Here is a 20,652-nt window from a genome sequence, read left to right on the forward strand (position 1 = left end):
TGCACCAAATAGTTACAATTCATTTCCACAGCCGCTCAGCTTCTTTATTGTTTTTTTTTTGCAGGCACAATAACCTGATGTTATTATGTGTAATTATGCACATAATTGCCCTTGTATGTGGCATATTGTTTTATAAAATGTCTTTTGTAGAGAATTAATTGTAATTGTTGTAAATTGAAATGAGAATAAACATTACTGGCATTTGTAACCAAAAGAATGTAATGATATACAGTGAAGAAAATAAGTATTTGAACACCCTGCTATTTTGCTATTTCTCCCACTTAGAAATCATGGAGGGGTCTGAAATTTTCATCGTAGGTGCATGTCCACTGTGAGAGAGATAAACTAAAAAGAAAAATCCAGAAATCACAATGCATGATTTTTTAACAATTTATTTGTGTGATACAGCTGCAAATAAGTATTTGAACACCTGTGTATCATCTAGAATTCTGACCCTGAAAGACCTGTTAGTCTGCCCATTAGAAGTCCACCTGCACTCCATGTATCATCCTGAATCAGATGCACCTGTTTGAGGTCGTTAGCTGCATAAAGACACCTGTCCACCCCATACAATCAGTAAGACTTTAACTTGTAACATGGCGAAGACCAAAGAGCTGTCCAAAGACACCAGAGACAAAATTGTACACCTCCACAAGGCTGGAAAGGGCTACGGAGCAATTACCAAGCAGCTTGGTGAAAAAAGGTCCACTGTTGGAGCTATCATTAGAAAATGGAAGAAGCTAAACATGACGGTCAATCTCAATCGGAGTGGAGCCCCATGCAAGATATCACCTCGTGGGGTCTCAATGATTCTAAGAAAGGTGAGGAATCAGCCCAGAACTACACGACAGGACTTGGTCAATGACCTGAAAAGAGCTGGGACCACCGTTTCCAAGGTTACTGTAGGTAATACACTAAGACGTCATGATGTGAAATCATGCATGGCACGAAAGGTTCCCCTGCTTAAACCAGCACATGTCAAGGCCCGTCTTAAGTTTGCATATGACCATTTGGATGATACAGAGGAGTCATGGGAGAAAGTTTTATGGTCAGATGAGACCAAAATAGAACTTTTTGGTCATAATTCCAATAAGCGTGTTTGGAGGAAGAAGAATGAAGAGTACAATCCGAAGAACACCATCCCTACTGTGAAGCATGGGGGTGGTAGCATCATGCTTTGGGGGTGTTTTTCTGCACATGGGACAGGACGAGTGCACTGCATTAAAGAGAGGATGACTGGGGCCGTGTATTGTGAGATTTTGGGGAACAACCTCCTTCCCTCTGTCAGAGCATTGAAGATGGGTCGTGGCTGGGTCTTCCAACACGACAACGACCCGAAGCACACAGCCAGGAAAACCAAGGAGTGGCTCCGTAAGAAGCATATCAAGGTTCTAGCATGGCCCAGCCAGTCTCCAGACCTGAACCCAATCGAAAATCTTTGGAGGGAGCTCAAACTCCGTGTTTCTCAGCGACAGCCCAGAAACCTGACTGATCTAGAGAAGATCTGTGTGGAGGAGTGGGCCAAGATCCCTCCTGCAGTGTGTGCAAACCTGGTGAAAAACTACAGGAAACGTTTGACCTCTGTAATAGCAAACAAAGGCTACTGTACCAAATATTAACATTCATTTTCTCAGGTGTTCAAATACTTATTAGCAGCTGTATCACACAAATAAATTGTTAAAAAATCATGCATTGTGATTTCTGGATTTTTCTTTTTAGTTTATCTCTCTCACAGTGGACATGCACCTACGATGAAAATTTCAGACCCCTCCATGATTTCTAAGTGGGAGAAATAGCAAAATAGCAGGGTGTTCAAATACTTATTTTCTTCACTGTAATACACACGTATTGGAATATTTCAGGAACTTGAGTAGTACTCTTTAACGAGTCTAGTATCGAGACGTGGGTCTACAGGGAGATCAACGGTCATGGTGGATGAATGGAAGATGGTGTTACTACAGCAAGTGGCGGACCAACACAAAAACAAGAGAATGCATTTTGGTGCACATCCGTGCGCATACCCCCCCCCCCCCGCCCTCCTCGTTCGCCCGCATTCGGAATTCGTGGCGATCACTCACCTTTTCTTGACCAATAAGATGGCTACCAGCACCAGCAGTATGAAGACCAGGACTCCGGCGCTGATACCGGCGATCTTCACCACACGGTCCGTCTGCTTGGCGGGGTCGGGGATGACTTCGGGTTCCTCGGTGGCACCTTCAGCAATGGCGACAAGTCATTCGTTAGCTTTGATTGCAATCAATAACAGTTATCTTCTGCTTAGCAGGACGAAACCACAGGATTAATGATCATCTGGGATCATCTGAGGCTCATTCTTGCTTTATAAATGCAATATAATATCATTAAAGCAACATCAAGTTTGTGCTCAATATGGAGTAAATATTAATATTCTTAGATGAGTAAATGCCATGGTAACTGTCAGTCATGGACAGAAATATTCTTAATAATTGTACCACCATCTACGCATATAGTATAGGAGTGAGAAATACTGCAAGAATGCTCCAAAAGCACTATGACCACTTCAGGGAATGTAGCAAAAAAGAGTTTGCATCCTGTTGAGCACAAAGCATCTGTTTTGATGCTCCTAATCTCTACTTAGTGATCTCATAACACCACAAACGTTTGTATTGGCGTATAAGAACATTAGTGTATTATGATAATCCAAATAATCCAAAATAAAGACGCGCGTAAAACTATATTTCATGGAGTATATTATCCATCAAAGCATAATCCACTGCCTACGCTAAATATCAACAAGATCAGCATAATCGCTTGTTCTTTTTATCTGCTTCTGTATTTTTAAGCATGTTATTTGTGTTCTAAAACCTTTCTGACGCTGGCTGGGATCTTTTTGAAATGCCCCGATGCGACCCCTGGGATATTATGTCATGTTATTGGACGACCATTGGAGTACAACGTCAGACTGGAAGATGAGGCACAAAGGATTCTTACAAAGAAGCTTAAAGCTTAAACAATGCTCATGCATATAATTGTCTGTGGTTCGTTTTTTTTTTTGGGGGGGGGGGGTCATTTCCTTGATCAAATAGTTCTATGAAGTTGTCAAGCAGTGTGGATTAAAACCATTCATTCATTCATTTTCTACCGCTTTTTCCTCACGAGGGTCGCAGGGGGTGCTGGAGCCTATCCCAGCTGTCTTTGGGCGAGAGGCGGGGTACACCCTGGACTGGTGGCCAGCCAATCACAGGGCACATATAGACAAACAACCATTCACACTCACATTCATACCTATGGACAATTTGGAGTCGCCAATTAACCTAGCATGTTTTTGGAACCCACACATGCACGGGAGAACATGCAAACTCCACACAAAGATGGCCGAGGGTGGAATTGAACCCTGGTCTCCTAGCTGTGAGGTCTGCGCGCTAACCACTCGACCGCCGTGCCGCCCGGATTAAAACCAATTTACAATATAATACAAAACCAAACTCATTTATGCATGTTGTGTTAGTCCATAGCACACAAGATCAAGTGTTCTACTGGTACATTCAATAATTATGGACAATATAAAGATCATTTCATGAATAAAATATGATTTTTTTTTCAATTAAGAGTTAATAACCTTTCTTGGTTGAGCAAAGGTATGCACTGTGGACCCCTCCCCCCCATGTTTGCAATGTGAGGTCATTACTCAATATTACAGTCTGACAAGCGGTATCATCAAACTTTGACCACTATATTCATCACACAATAACTTAACACTCAAAAGGTACACCTAATAAATATAACAAATATGTACCAGTATGAGTTTAAAGGTTTCCATCATGCATCCCAGCTGTCTTCAGGCGAGAGGCGGGGTACACCCTGGACTGGTGGCCAGCCAATCACAGGGCACATATAGACAAACAACCATTCACACTCACATTCATACCTATGGACAATTTGGAGTCGTTTCAGTGAAGGACAATTAGCATAGACAATTGTAGATGACACTACAATGCTGCCTCTGTCCACCAGAGGGGGCCAGAGGAGCGCAGAGCCCAAGGGAGGCTGATGTCATTGCAGCGCCCAAATTAATGCATTGCTGAGATGCAATGTACCATGGGAAAACCTTAAAAGGGTTTATTGGTACATGTTTCTATAATTATCAAGTATCCCTTTGGAGTGTTAAGTTGCTGTGTCATGAATATTATTTATCATATTATTTATCCAATGTAAATCTGTTTCGTTCGGGTCTGTATGGTGTTACTCGTTTCAGCTTTGTTGTACTTTCGAGAAAGTAAACAATATTTAAAAGGTTCCAAAAAATCTGACCTCATGATGCGAGCAGTAGCTTTTAATTTCTGCAAAAAACATATCCAGGTCAGCACACTAACGCTGGCATACACACAAGAGAGCAAAGTCCCCGAGGCAGCAACGACAATACACAATAGCCAAGATGACCTAATAGGACCACCAACACTTAATCCCCCCCCCCCCCCCGGATGCACGCTCCGATGCACACACACTCGCAGACGGGCACCGAGAGAAAGGAAGGGACATGTCGTCTGACCTCTGTGACCATTAGCGCTGCCATTCTCCTTTATCACTGCATGGAAATCTAAATTCTGTCACCTCGCTCGTATTTCAACCTCTTCAGGCTAAAAGACAGAAGGGGACGGTGGCCTATTTAGGATCCACCCGTTAACGGTCGCAATATGATAACGCTGATTGTCCTTTTATTTAACTGGCGAAATAAGACACCATTGAAAATGGAATGGAGCCCCCACTTGGGGACGTGCAGTGTTCCCGGGGGGAACTTGCATGTCCATGTGTTTGGGTCAAAATAAGGTAGGAGAGTCCAAAGTGTGGACTGGGGGCCATTTGTGACCCGCGGGTGTTGCTTTTTACTGGCCTGAGTCACATTCAGAAGGATTATTTAAAAAGAAAATGGAGGGAAAAATCACTTTTCCAAGTAAAGTCAAGTAAAAAAATACAAAATAAATAAATAATAAAAAATTATATATATATATAATAATTAAAAAAATATTTTGGTGCACATCTGTGCCCCCCCCTCTTTTGCCCGCATTCAGAATTCGTGGTGGTCACTCACCGTTTCTGGACATTAAAAGTAAATTAATTATTTATTAATAATTAAATATATATATACAAATATATTATATATAAGTATAATATATATAATATATAATTATATAATATATACTTATATATTATATATATTATATTATATATTATAATATATATATATAATTATATATGATATATATTATATAATAGATACAAAATTTTAAATAAAAAAAATATATATATATTTATAATATATTTTAAAAGTTGTAATGCAGTAAGTCACTCACCGTTTCTGGACATTAAAAGTAAATTCTTTATTAATAATTAAATATATATATACTTATATAATTATAACATATATAATAAATAATTATATTATTTATACTTATATATTATATATAATATATATTATATTATATATTATATATATAATTATATATGATATATATTATATAATATATATTTTTTTTATTAAAATATATATATATATTTATAATATATTTTAAAAGTTGTAATGCAATAAGACAAAGTCGTAATCTTACAAAAATAACGTAATATTAGAAAGGAATGAATTTGAGAATTAAGTCAAAATATTATGGGAGTAAATTCATAATTACGAGAATAAAATTTTCATGAAGAAATCTTTTTGTTTTTGCTTGATGGACTGCTTCAAGACGAATCCAAAAAGACTCAATGCCACTTTAGCCTTACGTCCAGTCAACTAATTCAGTTGGAATAGTTTGGCTGATACTCGCCTGTGTTTCCTCTTTTACAATGTCACAATCAGATAGGCCATCTCATGAAAAGAAATGGATTTATATAATAGATGAATCGTAATGACGGCACCAGGAGCTCCATTCCGATGCCATGCTGTCCCTGACTCGGCTATCTGCTCCATAACCTGCCCTTTATGGTACACACACACACACAAAAATCAGCTTTAATGATTCATTCTGCAGTCATTAAAGCTGATTGTATTGGAAATAATGTCCCTTTTTACAGTCTCGTTTAACAATCCTTCAAGGTCTATCAGGGCAAAGCCGGGTCTGGCAGTTCAGTCAAGGGTGACAATACTTTACCATTACACCGCAATGGGATGTGCACCGATTTCGACATTTTTGTCTTTTATATACGTAATCTATCACTACCAGCCATCACCTTTCACATAGAAGCAAAAGTGATAGTTGCGAGTATGTGTTCAGAACTGCCGCATCCATTTGCCTTGCATCTGCACACTAATCACCAATGTTGACGCCTCACGGTAATGTATCCATTCATTCATTCATTTTCTACCGCTTTTTCCACACAAGGGTCGTGGGGGTTGCTGGAGCCTATCCCAGCTGTCTTTTGGGCAAGAGGCGGGGTACACCCTGGACTGGTGGCCAGCCAATCACAGGGCACATATAGACAAACAACCATTCACACTCACATTCATACCTATAGACAATTTGGAGTCGCCAATTAACCTAGCATGCATGTTGTTGGAATAATTTTACTTTATTTTAGTTTTATTGTGTGTGAGATTGATTGTTGTACTCCCCCACCCCAAGTGCACATTCATTCATTCATTTTCGAGCGCTTATCCTCAAGAGGGTCATGGGTGTGCTGGAGCCTATCCCAGCTGTCTTCGGGATGGGCGAGTGGCGGGGTACACCCTCGACTGGTGGCCAGCCAATCACAGGGCACATATAGACAAACAACCATTCACACTCACATTCATACCTATGGACAATTTGGAGTTGCTAATTAGCTTAGCATGTTTTTGGAATGTGGGAGGAAACCGGAGTACCCGGAAAATGAAAACCCATGCATGCACGGGGAGAACATGCAAACTCCACACTGAGATGGCCGAGAGTGGAATTGAACCTTGGTCTCCTAGCTGTGAGGTCTGCGCGCTAACCACTCGACCGCCGTGCCACCATGTATCCATTTAGACACTTTTTTTTAACATGCCAAGACTGTTTACACACTGGATTCCACTGAAAACGCCGCCATATTTTCCTGCCTATTCATCCTGGATGCTCTTCCTCCTCCCAACAATCCTGATCCATCATCCATTTATGAAATCTTTCCTCAAAACAACTGCATATATTCCGAGGTGTTATGGGGATGAAATAAGCACCTTTTTAAAAGCTGTGTATTAGTCTGTCAAACATATGGCCGCAGATAAAATCTCACATTTAGCCTGTTGTGCACGTTGATCCTTTCTGTACATGCGCATAGAAATCTATGCTCTCTAGCATTACAGTATATCTCTTCATAATCCTGATGTGGAAGTGGGCTCTTATGAAACACTCCAGTCGCTAAGAGGATGAGAAGTTGTTAATGTACAACAATCTGTTATTTAAAAAAAAAAACAACTTAAGAATGAGAAAACAACTACCGTAAATACAGTGGAGCCCCCACTTGGGGACGTGCAGTGTTCCCGCGGGGGGGAACTTGCATGTTCATGTGTTTGGGTCAAAATAAGGTAGGAGAGTCCAAAGTGTGGACTGGGGGCCATTTGTGACCCGCAGGTGTTGCTTTTTACTGGCCTGAGTCACATTCAGAAGGATTATTTAAAAAGAAAATGGAGGGAAAAATCAGTTTTCCAAGCCCCCCCCCCCCCAATATATATATATATATATATATATATACATACATATATGGTCATATATATATATATATATATGTGTTAAGGTGAACATAAGTTAAATATTACTGGAAGTCGTTACTGGAATTACACACTGTTGGAAGTGAACAACGGCAATCAAAGAGAGAACTTTTATTGGTAATGTTGAGCTGAAATCGGAGGAGACTGTCACCATTTTGGAGGGAGTGAAGCAAGGGAATGTGTCAAAAACAGATATTTGATGGGCATCATTGACCGATGTTTTTTTTTTTCCGTTATGGATGGATTTACTGTATATCCAAATATACAAATGCAATACAAATATGACACAGACAGAACACTTGACGTTCACCATGGATTACCTTTAGTAGCCAGCCTCAGACATTGCGTTTTAGTTTCCTGAAGAAGGAAAAAAAAAACAACATTTACTCTACTTGACTGGAGTAAGCTAGTGTTCAGATCACATGACTTTATCGTCATTTAGCAGAAGAACTATGACTATGATTGTATTATTGTTGACTTTAGCCACCAGAATTCAGATACATTTTTCATCCAATTTGCACATAGGGCAGTTACCCGCTCAGTGCTGCTAACAGCTTGAAGGTAGATGTTGTAGTTCTTCCTCGGAGCCAAAGGAGCGTTCCAGAAACCCTGTGGATTAAAATGCATATGACGGTCAGACAAGAGCTCCACCCACATATACGTATCTCCTGCTTGGGTTTAAGAAGCATGCCTGATATGTCCTGTTGTCTCCAACGGTGAACGGGAGGGGCTCCGGAAGGTTGCTGGGGGACAGCTGAGCGGCATAATAATATGGCGACCCACCGGTAGATGCACTGTGGTAGGAAACTGGGACCTGGGAGAGAGGGGACTCAACGGTCACTCCAGCCAAATCGTGAGCATTTACTGTGAAACACTTCAGCTTGGAAAAGGGAGTCCACGGTGTGAAGAGAATATTAATAATGACCTCATAACAGTCAGAGGAGGCCTGGCGACGTGTTCGCTGGGGATTCACTTCCTCCACCACAATCTGGTAAGCACTGTTAAAAAAAAAAAGTCTAATGTAATACTCAGACTATCTTTTTTGACATTCTTGATTATGACCTTATGTTTGTTTAACCTTCCTCTTGTGTTAGCTTTCTGGTATCATCTCTTATGTTGCACTTTTCTGCTCAAAGAAACAGAGGAAACCTCACACACACTCAACAGGGGCCCCAGGAGCACCCAAAAATGGCATAAAATGCCAAAATTTTAGGGCGTCAATTTTTGACAAAAAACGTTAAGTATGTCGTTTTTTTCAGTTTTTTTCAACTTGCTTCTAATGCACTTTTCTGCTAAAAAAAAAAAACGAGGGAAACGTCACACACACTCAACAGGGGCCCCAGGAGCACCCAAAAATGGCATAAAATGCCACAATTTTAGGGCGTCAATTTTTGACAAAAAAACGTATGTCATTTTTTTCTTTTTTTTTTTTTTTTTCAACTTGCTTCTAATGCACTTTTCTGCTAAAAAAAAAAAACGGGGGAAACGTCACACACACTCAACAGGGGCCCCAGGAGCACCCAAAAATGGCATAAAATGCCACAATTTTAGGGCGTCAATTTTTGACAAAAAAACGTAAGTATGTCATTTTTTTCTTTTTTTTTCTTTTTTTTCAATTTGCTTCTAATGCACTTTTCAGCTAAAAAAACAAAGGAAACCTCACACACACTCACCAGGGGCCCCAGGAGCACCCAAAAATGGCATAAAATGCCAAAATTTTAGGGCGTCAATTTTTGACAAAAAATGTAAGTATGTCGTTTTTTTCAGTTTTTTTCAACTTGCTTCTAATGCACTTTTCTGCTAAAAAAAAAAAACGGGGGAAACGTCACACACACTCAACAGGGGCCCCAGGAGCACCCAAAAATGGCATAAAATGCCACAATTTTAGGGCGTCAAATTTTGACAAAAAAACGTAAGTATGTCATTTTTTTCTTTTTTTTTCTTTTTTTTCAACTTGCTTCTAATGCACTTTTCAGCTAAAAAAAACAAAGGAAACCTCACACACACTCAACAGGGGCCCCAGGAGCACCCAAAAATGGCATAAAATGCCAAAATTTTAGGGCGTCAATTTTTGACAAAAAATGCAAGTATGTCGTTTTTTTTCAGTTTTTTTCAACTTGCTTCTAATGCACTTTTCTGCTAATAAAACGGGAAACCTCACACACACTCAACAGGGGCCCTAGGAGCACCCAAAAATGGCATAAAATGCCACAATTTTAGGGCGTCAATTTTTGACAAAAAGCGTAAGTATGTCGTTTTTTTCAACTTGCTTCTAATGCACTTTTCTGCTAAAAAAAAACAAAAAAAACAGCGGAAACCTCACACACACTCACCAGGGGGCCCAGGAGCACCCAAAAAGCACATAAAACCCCAGTGTTTGAGGGCGGTGATTTTTGACAAAAAACGTAAGGGGTTAGTATGTTGTTTTTTTCACTTTTTTTCAACTTGCTTCTAATGCACTTTTCTGGTCAAAAAAAACAGGGGAAACCTCCCACACACTCAACGGGGGCCCCAGGAGCACCCAAAAATGGCATAAAATGCCACAATTTTAGGGCGTCAATGTAGTTTTTTCCTGTTTTTTTCAACTTGCTTCTAATGCACTTTTCTGCATTTTGACCCGTGTATTAAATCAGCTATAAAATACACTAAAAACAATAAGTTACCATCAAATTTGCTTCTCATGTCTTGATTACCTTCTTAGGCTTCCTCATCCATGGTTTTAATACTTTTGGTGTGGGAATGTAGGCCTTTTTTTGTCACTATACCACTAACAAAAACCGACCCTAACAATACAGTGGTCATAATTTCAACCAGACCATTTTAAAATGTAGTAAAAATATATTTTAAAAATATGTTTTATTTTGTTGAAATAAGAGTTTCCTGACAAAGTCAAAAAGCCTTGATGCAATAAATAAATGTTATGTGATTCTTTTTATGCATTAAAATGTAAAACACAAGAGGAGGGTTACCTCTATACTCTATTATCCATGTCTGATCGTGCATTACCTTATCGGCGCTCCCTTGGCCTGGGCTGGTTTCAACAGAACTGTGATGGTCGTTGCGGTTTCGTTCAAAAAGGCCTCCGAGCCATCATACTCATCTATTGTTGGGGCTAAAGAGAGATAAAAGGTTTACATCACGGTTACGATCAACACAACACGGGTAAATATTCATCAGCTGGCTACCTGAAATATTAGTGGTCACATTGAGCGTGGTCGCAGGACCGAATCCTTTCGAGGTGGATGCTCGTATGGAGAGCTGGTAAGTGACCCCTGGGTGGAGCTGGGAGAAGAGGTGATGGGTGGCGTTCGAGGGTAAAGACGCCGTGAGCCCGGGCCGCTGCAGAGGCACCGATGGGTCGAAAGAACGCAAACCACTGTAGCTGATCTGTGGCGGAGCAGAGACGGGGTTTGAAGGGTTTGAGATCCGTTACGTTTGTCTCTTCTGTGTGCTAATATTTTATAGACTCTTATTGCTGCTGGCTACCTCATATTGGATGATGACGCCATTGGGCTCCGATGGTTCTTTCCAGTAAAGGAGAATTCTGTCCTCAAATGGTGTGGCTCGTACCGACTGAGTGGGGACCGGACCTGGAACTGTTTATGCAAAGAAAAAAAATTCCACAAAGTAGGATTAAATATTAAAGAAGGAATATTTTGATAGTTAGCACACAGAAAACCAGTTTATGACTTTCTAAATATATGTTTTTAACATTAGAGCCCTGTAGACATAAAACAACACCCCTAGAGTCACCTTTAGAGTCCTATTACTCTTTGTTTACATCACATTGCACAGGCTAAAAGGAAATAAGAAATGGCCGCCACTAGCATAACAAGCTACAGAGCTGAGTTAGCCTCTAATATGTACTTATTCTAAATTTAAACTTACCACTTCCACACAGAAAGGGAGGATAGCTTCTTTGTCACTATCATGTTAGACATTTAATAGCCGGCTGATACTTATTACTGATAACTGATACTTATTACTGTTATTTTTTGACCAATAATAAGCCAAGCGTAGTAGCATCGAGATAAGCAGAGGGAGAGTTGAAGAAAGAGGCAGAAAAGTCGCACCGTCTTCGTCAGTTTGGATGATTGTTTCATCACTCTCCTTTCTTCCCTCCGGGTTGGTCAAAATCATCTTCAGACTGACGTTGGTGTAAGGTGGCAGATTTCCTACGATGTGGCGTGGTGCTGCAATGGGGAGAGAAAAAAATTGGGGAAATAAACATCATTACTCCTATATCGGGATATTTCCACCTGTGGCTGTAGGCAACTTCCTGATTAAGACTGTTATTTTGATACCTTTTACTTTGAAACCGCTTCTGATTTGTATGAGTGTGTTGACTAACGTTTGAAGAGACATATTTGAAGCAACAATGGCTTCCCTACTGTAAGTGGGTGTGTTTTATAGGTGATCACATGGTTTGTCTGGGATCAGGCCAGGTATCATGCCCCCAAGTGTCAGTATCATGGCACGCGTGCCAGTATGTGCCAGTATGAGCCCTATTACTTTGATATCATCATGTAGGACTTTGATATCATCCTGTAGTACTTTGATATCATCCTGTAGTACTTTGATATCATCCTGTAGTACTTTGATATCATCCTGTAGTACTTTGATATCATCCTGTAGTACTTTGATAATTATTGGTTATCACATGGTTTAATGATTTCACCTTTGCTTCTTTGTCATCCTTAAGAGTGATGCACAAGGCAGCTTCATCATCCTGTAGTACTTTGATATCATCCTGTAGTACTTTGATATCATCATGTAGTACTTTGATAATTATAGGTTATCACATGGTTTAATGATTTCACCTTTGCTTCTTTGTCATCCTTAAGAGTGATGCACAAGGCAGCTTTATCATCCTGTAGTACTTTGATATCATCCTGTAGTGCTTTGATATCATCCTGTAGTGCTTTGATATCATCCTGTAGTACTTTGATATCATCCTGTAGTGCTTTGATATCATCCTGTAGTACTTTGATATCATCCTGTAGTACTTTTATATCATCCTGTAGTACTTTGATATCAGCCTGTAGTACTTTGATATCAGCCTGTAGTACTTTGATATCATCCTGTTGTACTTTGATAACATCCTGTAGTACTTTGATAACATCCTGTAGTACTTTGATATCATCCTGTAGTACTTTGATATCATCCTGTAGTACTTTGATATCATCCTGTAGTACTTTGATATCAGCCTGTAGTACTTTGATATCATCCTGTAGTACTTTGATATCATCCTGTAGTACTTTGATATCATCCTGTAGTACTTTGATAACATCCAGTAGTACTTTGATAACATCCAGTAGTACTTTGATAATTATAGGTTATCACATGGTTTAATGATTTCACCTTTGCTTCTCTGTCATCCTTAAGAGTGATGCAAAAGGCTGCTTTATCATCCTGTAGTACTTTGATATCATCCTGCAGTACTTTGATATCATCCTGTAGTACTTTGATATCATCCTATAGTACTTTGATATCATCCTATAGTACTTTGATATCATCCTGTAGTACTTTGATATCATCCTGTAGTACTTTGATATCATCCTGTAGTACTTTGATATCATCCTGTAGTACTTTGATAACATCCAGTAGTACTTTGATAATTATAGGTTATCACATGGTTTAATGATTTCACCTTTGCTTCTTTGTCATCCTTAAGAGTGATGCACAAGGCAGCTTTATCATCCTGTAGCACTTTGATATCATCCTGTAGTACTTTGATATCATCTTGTAGTACTTTGATATCATCCTGTAGTACTTTGATAACATCCAGTAGTACTTTATATATATATAAATTATAGGTTATCACATGGTTTGTCTGGTATCAGGCCAGGTATCATGTCCATACTGACACTTGGGGGCATGATACTGGGCCTGATACCAGACAAACCATGCGATGATCTTATTATCACATACTATTTAATCATGAGCTTATTATCACGTACTATTTAATCAAAAGACCATTTTGTTTCCAGAAAATGTTGAGTTTATTACATGTATTATATCTAAACAGTGTAAACACAACAATTGCAAAAATATTTCAACAATAATATTTTATCAACAGTCTTATCTTATCAATGTCTGACAATTAAAGTTCCATTAATCAAGTTTGGGTTTTTTGGTGACTGGAGAAGCACTAGGCACTAAGCACTCGTGTGCTGTTCTCTGATTGGTTGTTTCACGGGCATGATACCAGAGCAGCGCGCTCTGAGTGGACAGCTACGGGGGCTGATACTGGACATGGTTAAACTCTATATTTTATCAGTATCACTGCCCTGGGCTTTGACACAGCATCATTTCGGCCTTTTCCCGTATCATTCATGGGCGGTTTCTAGGGTACAGGGCCAATTAATACTGTAGTATGTGATAAGTTATGATACGATAGTAGGAATGACAGCATTGTTTATTTAATAAATCCCTAAAAATGACAACAATGGGCGACAATGACATCATCAAAAAAAACGGGTACCTTTTGGGTCCATGTCCAGGCAGTCGGCCTTACTGCGGTTGCTTGCCGTCATGTAGTGATAGCAGATGGTGACGTTAAAGGTGTGGCAGCGGGTGATGTTGTAGCCTAACGATTCCCAGTCCACAGCTATCAGGCGGGATCGGGTCTCGGCGATCTTCAGCCTTTTCGGAGTACGCATGGGTTCTGCAGACGGAAACAGACAAGGTAAGTGAGGTAAGTCACGGTCAGCAAGAAACATGTTTACATCGCTGGTGCTAGTACATTTACTACAAGTTGTAAATAAAGTATGGATGTGACCGATAAAGAACTCCTTTCTGCTCGGGTCTTAAGTAACCGGATCAATAGGACCCCACTGGTAGAAAATATTTAGTCGGTAGACCTTGAGTGAATTATGTTAGTAACATGTGCTTTTCCATTAAGGGCGGTACTGCAATTGTTACCCATCAACCTCTAAGGATCCGCCATTCTGCTATTGGTGCATCGGACATCCCTTATTTAAGAGGCACGGCTACCACCCACTCAGCAGTTCCCCACCAATACGGCAATGGTTAAAACACGATTTATAGGTGTGTACCACAGCAGTTCCTGGCATTAACGCAATTGTATTGATGGATCAGAGTATTCCAAAATGTTTATAGTCCAACGTCTGTCACTTTAACCAATCTTCTCAGCTCACTGTTAACATTTTTTTTACATCGCCTCCATTGCAAGCCATCCTTCCCTCTCAGAGGAGACAGCGCAAGGACACAAACTTAGCAATTCCATTGACAAGCCATTATCTGTGCATCGCTCACTGCACGCAGGCACAACAAGTCGCAGACACGCTATTATTATCCATAAATACGCGGACGTGTGCGTGGGTTTGTGCTCGCAGCGCCTGGAGACATTCATCTGGTGACACTTGGGTGTCTCATGGGGGGTTTGGAGCAACCTCAGTTGACCTCAGTTGAGGGTCACGATTATGGAAAGAGTTTCAATGACATTATTGTAAATCAATAAAATCTCCTGTGGTGTAGCCCAGGGCTCAACAATAACGATGTACCGATGTCCCGGGGCAAGTTAAACAAAATTGGGGCAAGTAAATCCAATCAGTGATATTCCCGTCGGGCAAGTGCACTTTGGCATGCCATACTGCCAAGAGTTTTTTTTAAAAAGCGGTTCTTGTTGGGTGTTGGTAAAACACGGACTGCGTAATTCCGGTGGTAATTTGCAAACCAATCCTTGCAAATCTTCAAATGGACCAATCAGAATCGTTTATTTAGACCGTCCGTAGTCCAAAGTCTGTGTTTTACCCACACCCGTTGTTCGCGATCAACCAATCAGCGATCGTTTGACTAGGAAAACATCTATCATGGCGTCCCTGCCAACATGGTCTAATTCTTCAACAACTTGTGAAGGAAAACAGCAAAAAGTGATGAACCAGTGCCTCCTAAACAAGTATTTTATTAGCGGCAGCAAATCAAATGATGGCACAGGTGAGTGAATCACATTGCTGTGACAATTTGAAGTGGTCACAATGAAACACCACCCATTAGATCCAATACCAAGTGCTGATTTTGCACAAGCTACAAAATCTAGCAGTTCCATTTCTCTGTGTATTTTTCTCATCTTTGCTTCACAAATTATTGTTTGACCATTGAGCATTTTTTTTTCTGGATTAAAAACACTTTACTAGTACACAAATGTGCCTATTCAATAATGTTTCATTGTGGTGCACAACTTATAAATATCACTGCTTACTACGACTACGATGTGTAAGGTAGTATGGCATGCCATGTTAACATACATCTACACTATTTTTCAGACATTCCTCCAAATACAAAGAGTCAGTACTATTATCTGATGAATTATCAGCATATATTAATATATGATATCATTATGGCAGTCTTTTCATTTTACATGGGGCAAGTAGTTCTCACCTTAAGGATTCCCCATAGGCAAGTCATTTTTATTTTTAATGTAGAGCCCTGTAGCCATTCCGTACAAAGGGTGTGTGTGTGTGTGTGTGTAGGGATGTACAGTGAAGGGCAAACACACATACACACATAGCTAGCATCTTGATACGTTTGTTCCATAGAACAACGGCATGAACGGTGTGAGCCCTTTGGCAGTCACAGTCTTTGGGGGAAGAGGCGGGGCCACTACCATACACAGAGTGCAAAAGAGTGTAATGACACATAATGCTGCTCTTGCTTGATGATTTACTCAAAGCATAGAAGAGTTAAGTCATTTAGAGAGAAAATTAAAGTGAGACAGCAGGGAGCAAAGAAAAGATAAAGCGAGCGTAAAGGGAGAGAAAGAGGAGCTAAAGATGAGAGAGAGACGGGGGAAAGAAAAACAACGGGAGTAGGAACACGAAGAGGCGATAACTAGACTGGAACGTGGCCAAAGTCAAGCGGGACCTGGTCCAATGGTGAACCACAGAGGCTGCCTTGTCCCGCTCACCCCCTCCCCCCCAGTAAAGACACAAACGGCTGGATTGATGTTGGAACTAAAAGGCTTTGTTCTCCACAGTCGGAGCTTTGAACAACAACAACAATACCAATAAACAGCAACAATAACAGCAAGGACGGCAGGCGTCATATCAGCCCAACCCAGAGGTTGGAATTAAACAACAGGAAACAAAAGCGGCGGAATGAAGCTAAACGAAATGGAACCACACAAAAGGTTTATAGGAAAAAAATGTATCTGCGTAGAGTCAAGCCAAGATACTGCAGTCGCAGGAACATTGAATAGAACTAAATGGCTTTTGGGAAAAGAAAAAAAAAAGATGGAATAACGGGGGAGGGAGCAGCAAGGGTTGACAGGAGATGCTGCTTAATCTGAGTTAATCTGTTCAATTAGTTCTTGGTAATCCTTCCGCTGCCAAGAGGAGGAAAGACATGAAACAGCAGTCATTCATTCCGTTTTCGGTCCTCACTTCTAAACATCTCTACGGGCTTAAACGCACGTGAACGATGCAGAACCGCGCTTCGACTATTAATTGTGAGGTTTTCCTCAGCAGGGGGGGGTTGAGGTTAAGACATACGGCCCAGATGAACATTCATTCATTCATTTTCTACCGCTTATCCTCATGAGGGTTGCATCACACACATTGTCAGCCTCTCTCACTCTTGTCCTGAACCTGCAGGGTTTAAAGCCTGGCAAAAATGTGTGAAATTCATTCATTCATTCATTCATTTTCTACCACTTATCGTCACGAGGGTTGCATCACACACATTGTCAGCCTCTCTTACTCTTGTCCTGAACCTGCAGGGTTTAAAGCCTGGCAAAAATGTGTGAAATTATGGTATTCATTCATTCATTCATTCATTCATTCATTTTCTACCGCTTATCCTCACGAGGGTGACATCATACACATTGTCAGCCTCTCTCACTCTTGTCCTGAACTTGCAGGGTTAAAAGCCTGGCAAAAATGTGTGAAATTCATTCATTCATTCATTTTCTACCGCTTATCCTCACGAGGGTTGCATCACACACATTGTCAGCCTCTCTCACTCTTGTCCTGAACCTGCAGGGTTTAAAGCCTGGCAAAAATGTGTGAAATTATGGTATTCATTCATTCATTCATTCATTTTCTACCGCTTATCCTCACAAGGGTTGCGAAGGGTGCTGGAGCCTATCCCAGCTGTCTTCAGGCGAGAGGCGGGGTACACCCTGGACTGGTGGCCAGCCAATCACAGGGCATATATAGACAAACAACCATTCACACTCACATTCATACCTATGGACAATTTGGAGTCGCCAATTAACCTAGCATGTTTTTGGAATGGGGGAGGACACCGGAGTACCCGGAGAAAAAACATGTAAACTCCACACAAAGAAGGCTGAGGGTGGAATTGAACTCGGGTCTCCTCGCAGTGAGGCCTCCGCGGTCACCACTCTAACACCGTGCAAGTACCAGTTTAAAATAAAAAAATTACTTCATTGGCCAATTAACTGTTTTTACCTGGCAATTTCTTTTATATTTCTTAGCTGTCTTTTGAGTGTTAAGCAGCTGCATGATGAATTTAGACATTCTATCCGAGATGACACTCTTATATTGAGTAATGATGTCCTGCCTTGTGACTTTTCTTACAGCTCATGATTGGCTCCTGTCAATAAAGGACTGCCTGATTCAATACGCCATTTTATGACGTGGATGCTGCTTATAGTCTGGAGTACCCGGAGAAAACCCGGGAGAACATGCAAACTCCACACAGAGATGGCCGAGGGTGAGACTGAACTCGGGTCTCCTAGCTGTGAGGTCTGCGCGCTAACCACTCAACCACCGTGCAGCCCCAGATGAACATAAACAAAATGGATAACTAAAACTACAGTAGCACCAAGTCAAAACCTACAGTTTTTGATTCTGAAGCCATGCAGAAAATGGCTCGAGTATCTTTCGAATGCTATTTCAAGGGCCTTCCACTTAAAGCACCACAGTATAAGTGTGTGAGAGTGTGTATTCTCCAATAAGAAAAAAAAAAGCACAAGTGATATACTGTATACTGTGTGCTTCCTATATGTGAGCTTGTGCGGGCAGATATGAGACTTTTGTGATTCCATTTTTCTATTAATCCGTGTGATGCTGAGCTTGTGCAGCAATAGCAAGAAATACTGCAACTCCCTGGACCTTTGTGAGTGTGTGTGTGTGTGTGTGTGTGCGTCTATACCTCCCAGCGTGGGTTTACGTTCATGCCCATGTGTGTTTGAGAGTGTGTGACAAACAGAGCATGAGGGTCAGAATATGGATTAAAAGCTACTTCATCACACACACACACACACACACACACACGTCTTCTCTTCAACTTGATTATTTTTCACCTTTCAGACAAGAGCAATAAATCACGGAGGAAAAAATCGAGAACAGCGGGGTAAAAAGACGAGCAGAAAGGAGCGGAGACGTGCAGCCAACCGGGTTGGCTCGGGTGCTATTCCGTGAATTAATATTGATCATATAGTTGCATACATTGGGTTTTATTTCCAAAGTGTTTTGCATGCCTTCCCTTGAAGATTATGTGTTAAATATTCAGTAAACTACAGGTGGTAAGATCAGACAAACTTAACCAAACACAACGCCAAAGGCATCATTACCATTTAGATAACATTTCTAGCGCTCTATGTGTATCAGGAATCGCACACAGGTGTATTTACGTGTCATTTGTCGGAACGTGCATGAGAAACTGCGGGGTGTGTGTCCAATATTGAATCCAGAAAGCGGGGCTATTTAGCATATGGAACATGCTGCTCTATTTCATGTACTTGTTCCGAGGTCTGATGAGAGAAAAAGTCACTACCGATAATGACAAGCAGGCGGAAATCCATAGTACCTTCATAGTACCTCTAACTGATGTACAATTCAGGATTCGTGCCAGGATTTCAGGAGGAAAAAAAATACGAGCCACATCTCATGTAACCTCAGTTCAGCGAGCAAATGATTATCTCCAGGCAGGGAAAAGAAGGGTGTTTTGCAGCTGCGCTGTAATAAGACCAGCTTACTTGTAGGCATACAGGGACTGCAGATAAGCCCGGACGTCTCTATTATGTATTGTTGTCAGGAATAAACAATCTGGTTCTCATTCTATAATTTGGTTCTTTAAGACTCTCTTATCCTCTATTCGAGTCCTCAAGGGGAAGATTTCTACAGTATGAGGAAACCAAAATGACCTAAGGACCCTGAAATGCTGTGACGGAGTCAAATGTTGAGGGATTGTTCTTGCTACAAGCTACACCAATGCCTTCTGCTCCAAAGCTGATTGGTCCAGGACTCCAGCCTCAGGACTCCAGCCTCCGGTGCATAAAAGGCCGGGCAGGGAAAGGAAGGGTGCTTTTTTGCCGTTGCGCTGTAATAAGACACGCTTACTTGTAGGCATACAGGGACTGCAGATAAGCCCGGACGTCTCTATTATGTATTGTTGTCAGGTATAAACAATCTGGTTCTCATTCTATAATTTGGTTCTTTAAGACTCCCTTATCCTCTAGTCAAAACGCACTTAAGAGTGCTCAGGGGAAGGATTTCTACAGTATGAGGAAACCAAAATGACCTAAGGACCCTGAAATGCTGTGACAGAGTCAAATGTTGAGGGATTGTTCTTGCTACAAGCTACACCAATGCCTTCTGTTCCAAAGCTGATTGGTCCAGGACTCCAGCCTCAGGACTCCAGCCTCCGGTGTATAAAAGGCCGGGCAGGGAAAGGAAGGGTGCTTTTTTGCCGTTGCGCTGTAATAAGACACGCTTACTTGTAGGCATACAGGGACTGCAGATAAGCCCGGACGTCTCTATTATGTATTGTTGTCAGGTATAAACAATCTGGTTCTCATTCTATAATTTGGTTCTTTAAGACTCCCTCATCCTCTAGTCAAAACGCACTTAAGAGTGCTCAGGGGAAGGATTTCTACAGTATGAGGAAACCAAAATGACCTAAGGACCCTGAAATGCTGTGACGGAGTCAAATGTTGAGGGATTGTTCTTGCTACAAGCTACACCAAT

The 20,652-nt window shown here is 40.9% G+C and overlaps 1 protein-coding gene across 22 annotated transcripts in view; it reads right to left on the reverse strand.

Annotated features, from left to right (window-relative positions):
• Nucleotides 1-20,652, reverse strand: part of ptprk (protein tyrosine phosphatase receptor type K) — a 119,778-nt gene that overhangs the window by 21,704 nt on the left and 77,422 nt on the right. For all 22 annotated transcript variants that reach the window (XM_058045881.2, XM_078794551.1, XM_058045894.2 and 19 more), the window contains 10 exons: nt 14,181-14,363; nt 11,770-11,889; nt 11,183-11,292; nt 10,882-11,083; nt 10,703-10,808; nt 8,622-8,694; nt 8,388-8,510; nt 8,231-8,305; nt 8,017-8,053; nt 2,079-2,214 (listed from right to left, as the gene is read on the reverse strand). In XM_058045881.2, the coding sequence (XP_057901864.2) occupies nt 2,079-2,214; nt 8,017-8,053; nt 8,231-8,305; nt 8,388-8,510; nt 8,622-8,694; nt 10,703-10,808; nt 10,882-11,083; nt 11,183-11,292; nt 11,770-11,889; nt 14,181-14,363 (1,165 nt within the window). The remainder of the gene's footprint in view (nt 1-2,078; nt 2,215-8,016; nt 8,054-8,230; nt 8,306-8,387; nt 8,511-8,621; nt 8,695-10,702; nt 10,809-10,881; nt 11,084-11,182; nt 11,293-11,769; nt 11,890-14,180; nt 14,364-20,652) is intronic.

Source organism: Doryrhamphus excisus, linkage group LG11, assembly GCF_037039965.1.
Source record: "Doryrhamphus excisus strain RoL-2023G ecotype Guam linkage group LG11, RoL_Dexc_Guam_v1.1, whole genome shotgun sequence".
Classification (NCBI taxonomy): domain Eukaryota; kingdom Metazoa; phylum Chordata; class Actinopteri; order Syngnathiformes; family Syngnathidae; genus Doryrhamphus; species Doryrhamphus excisus.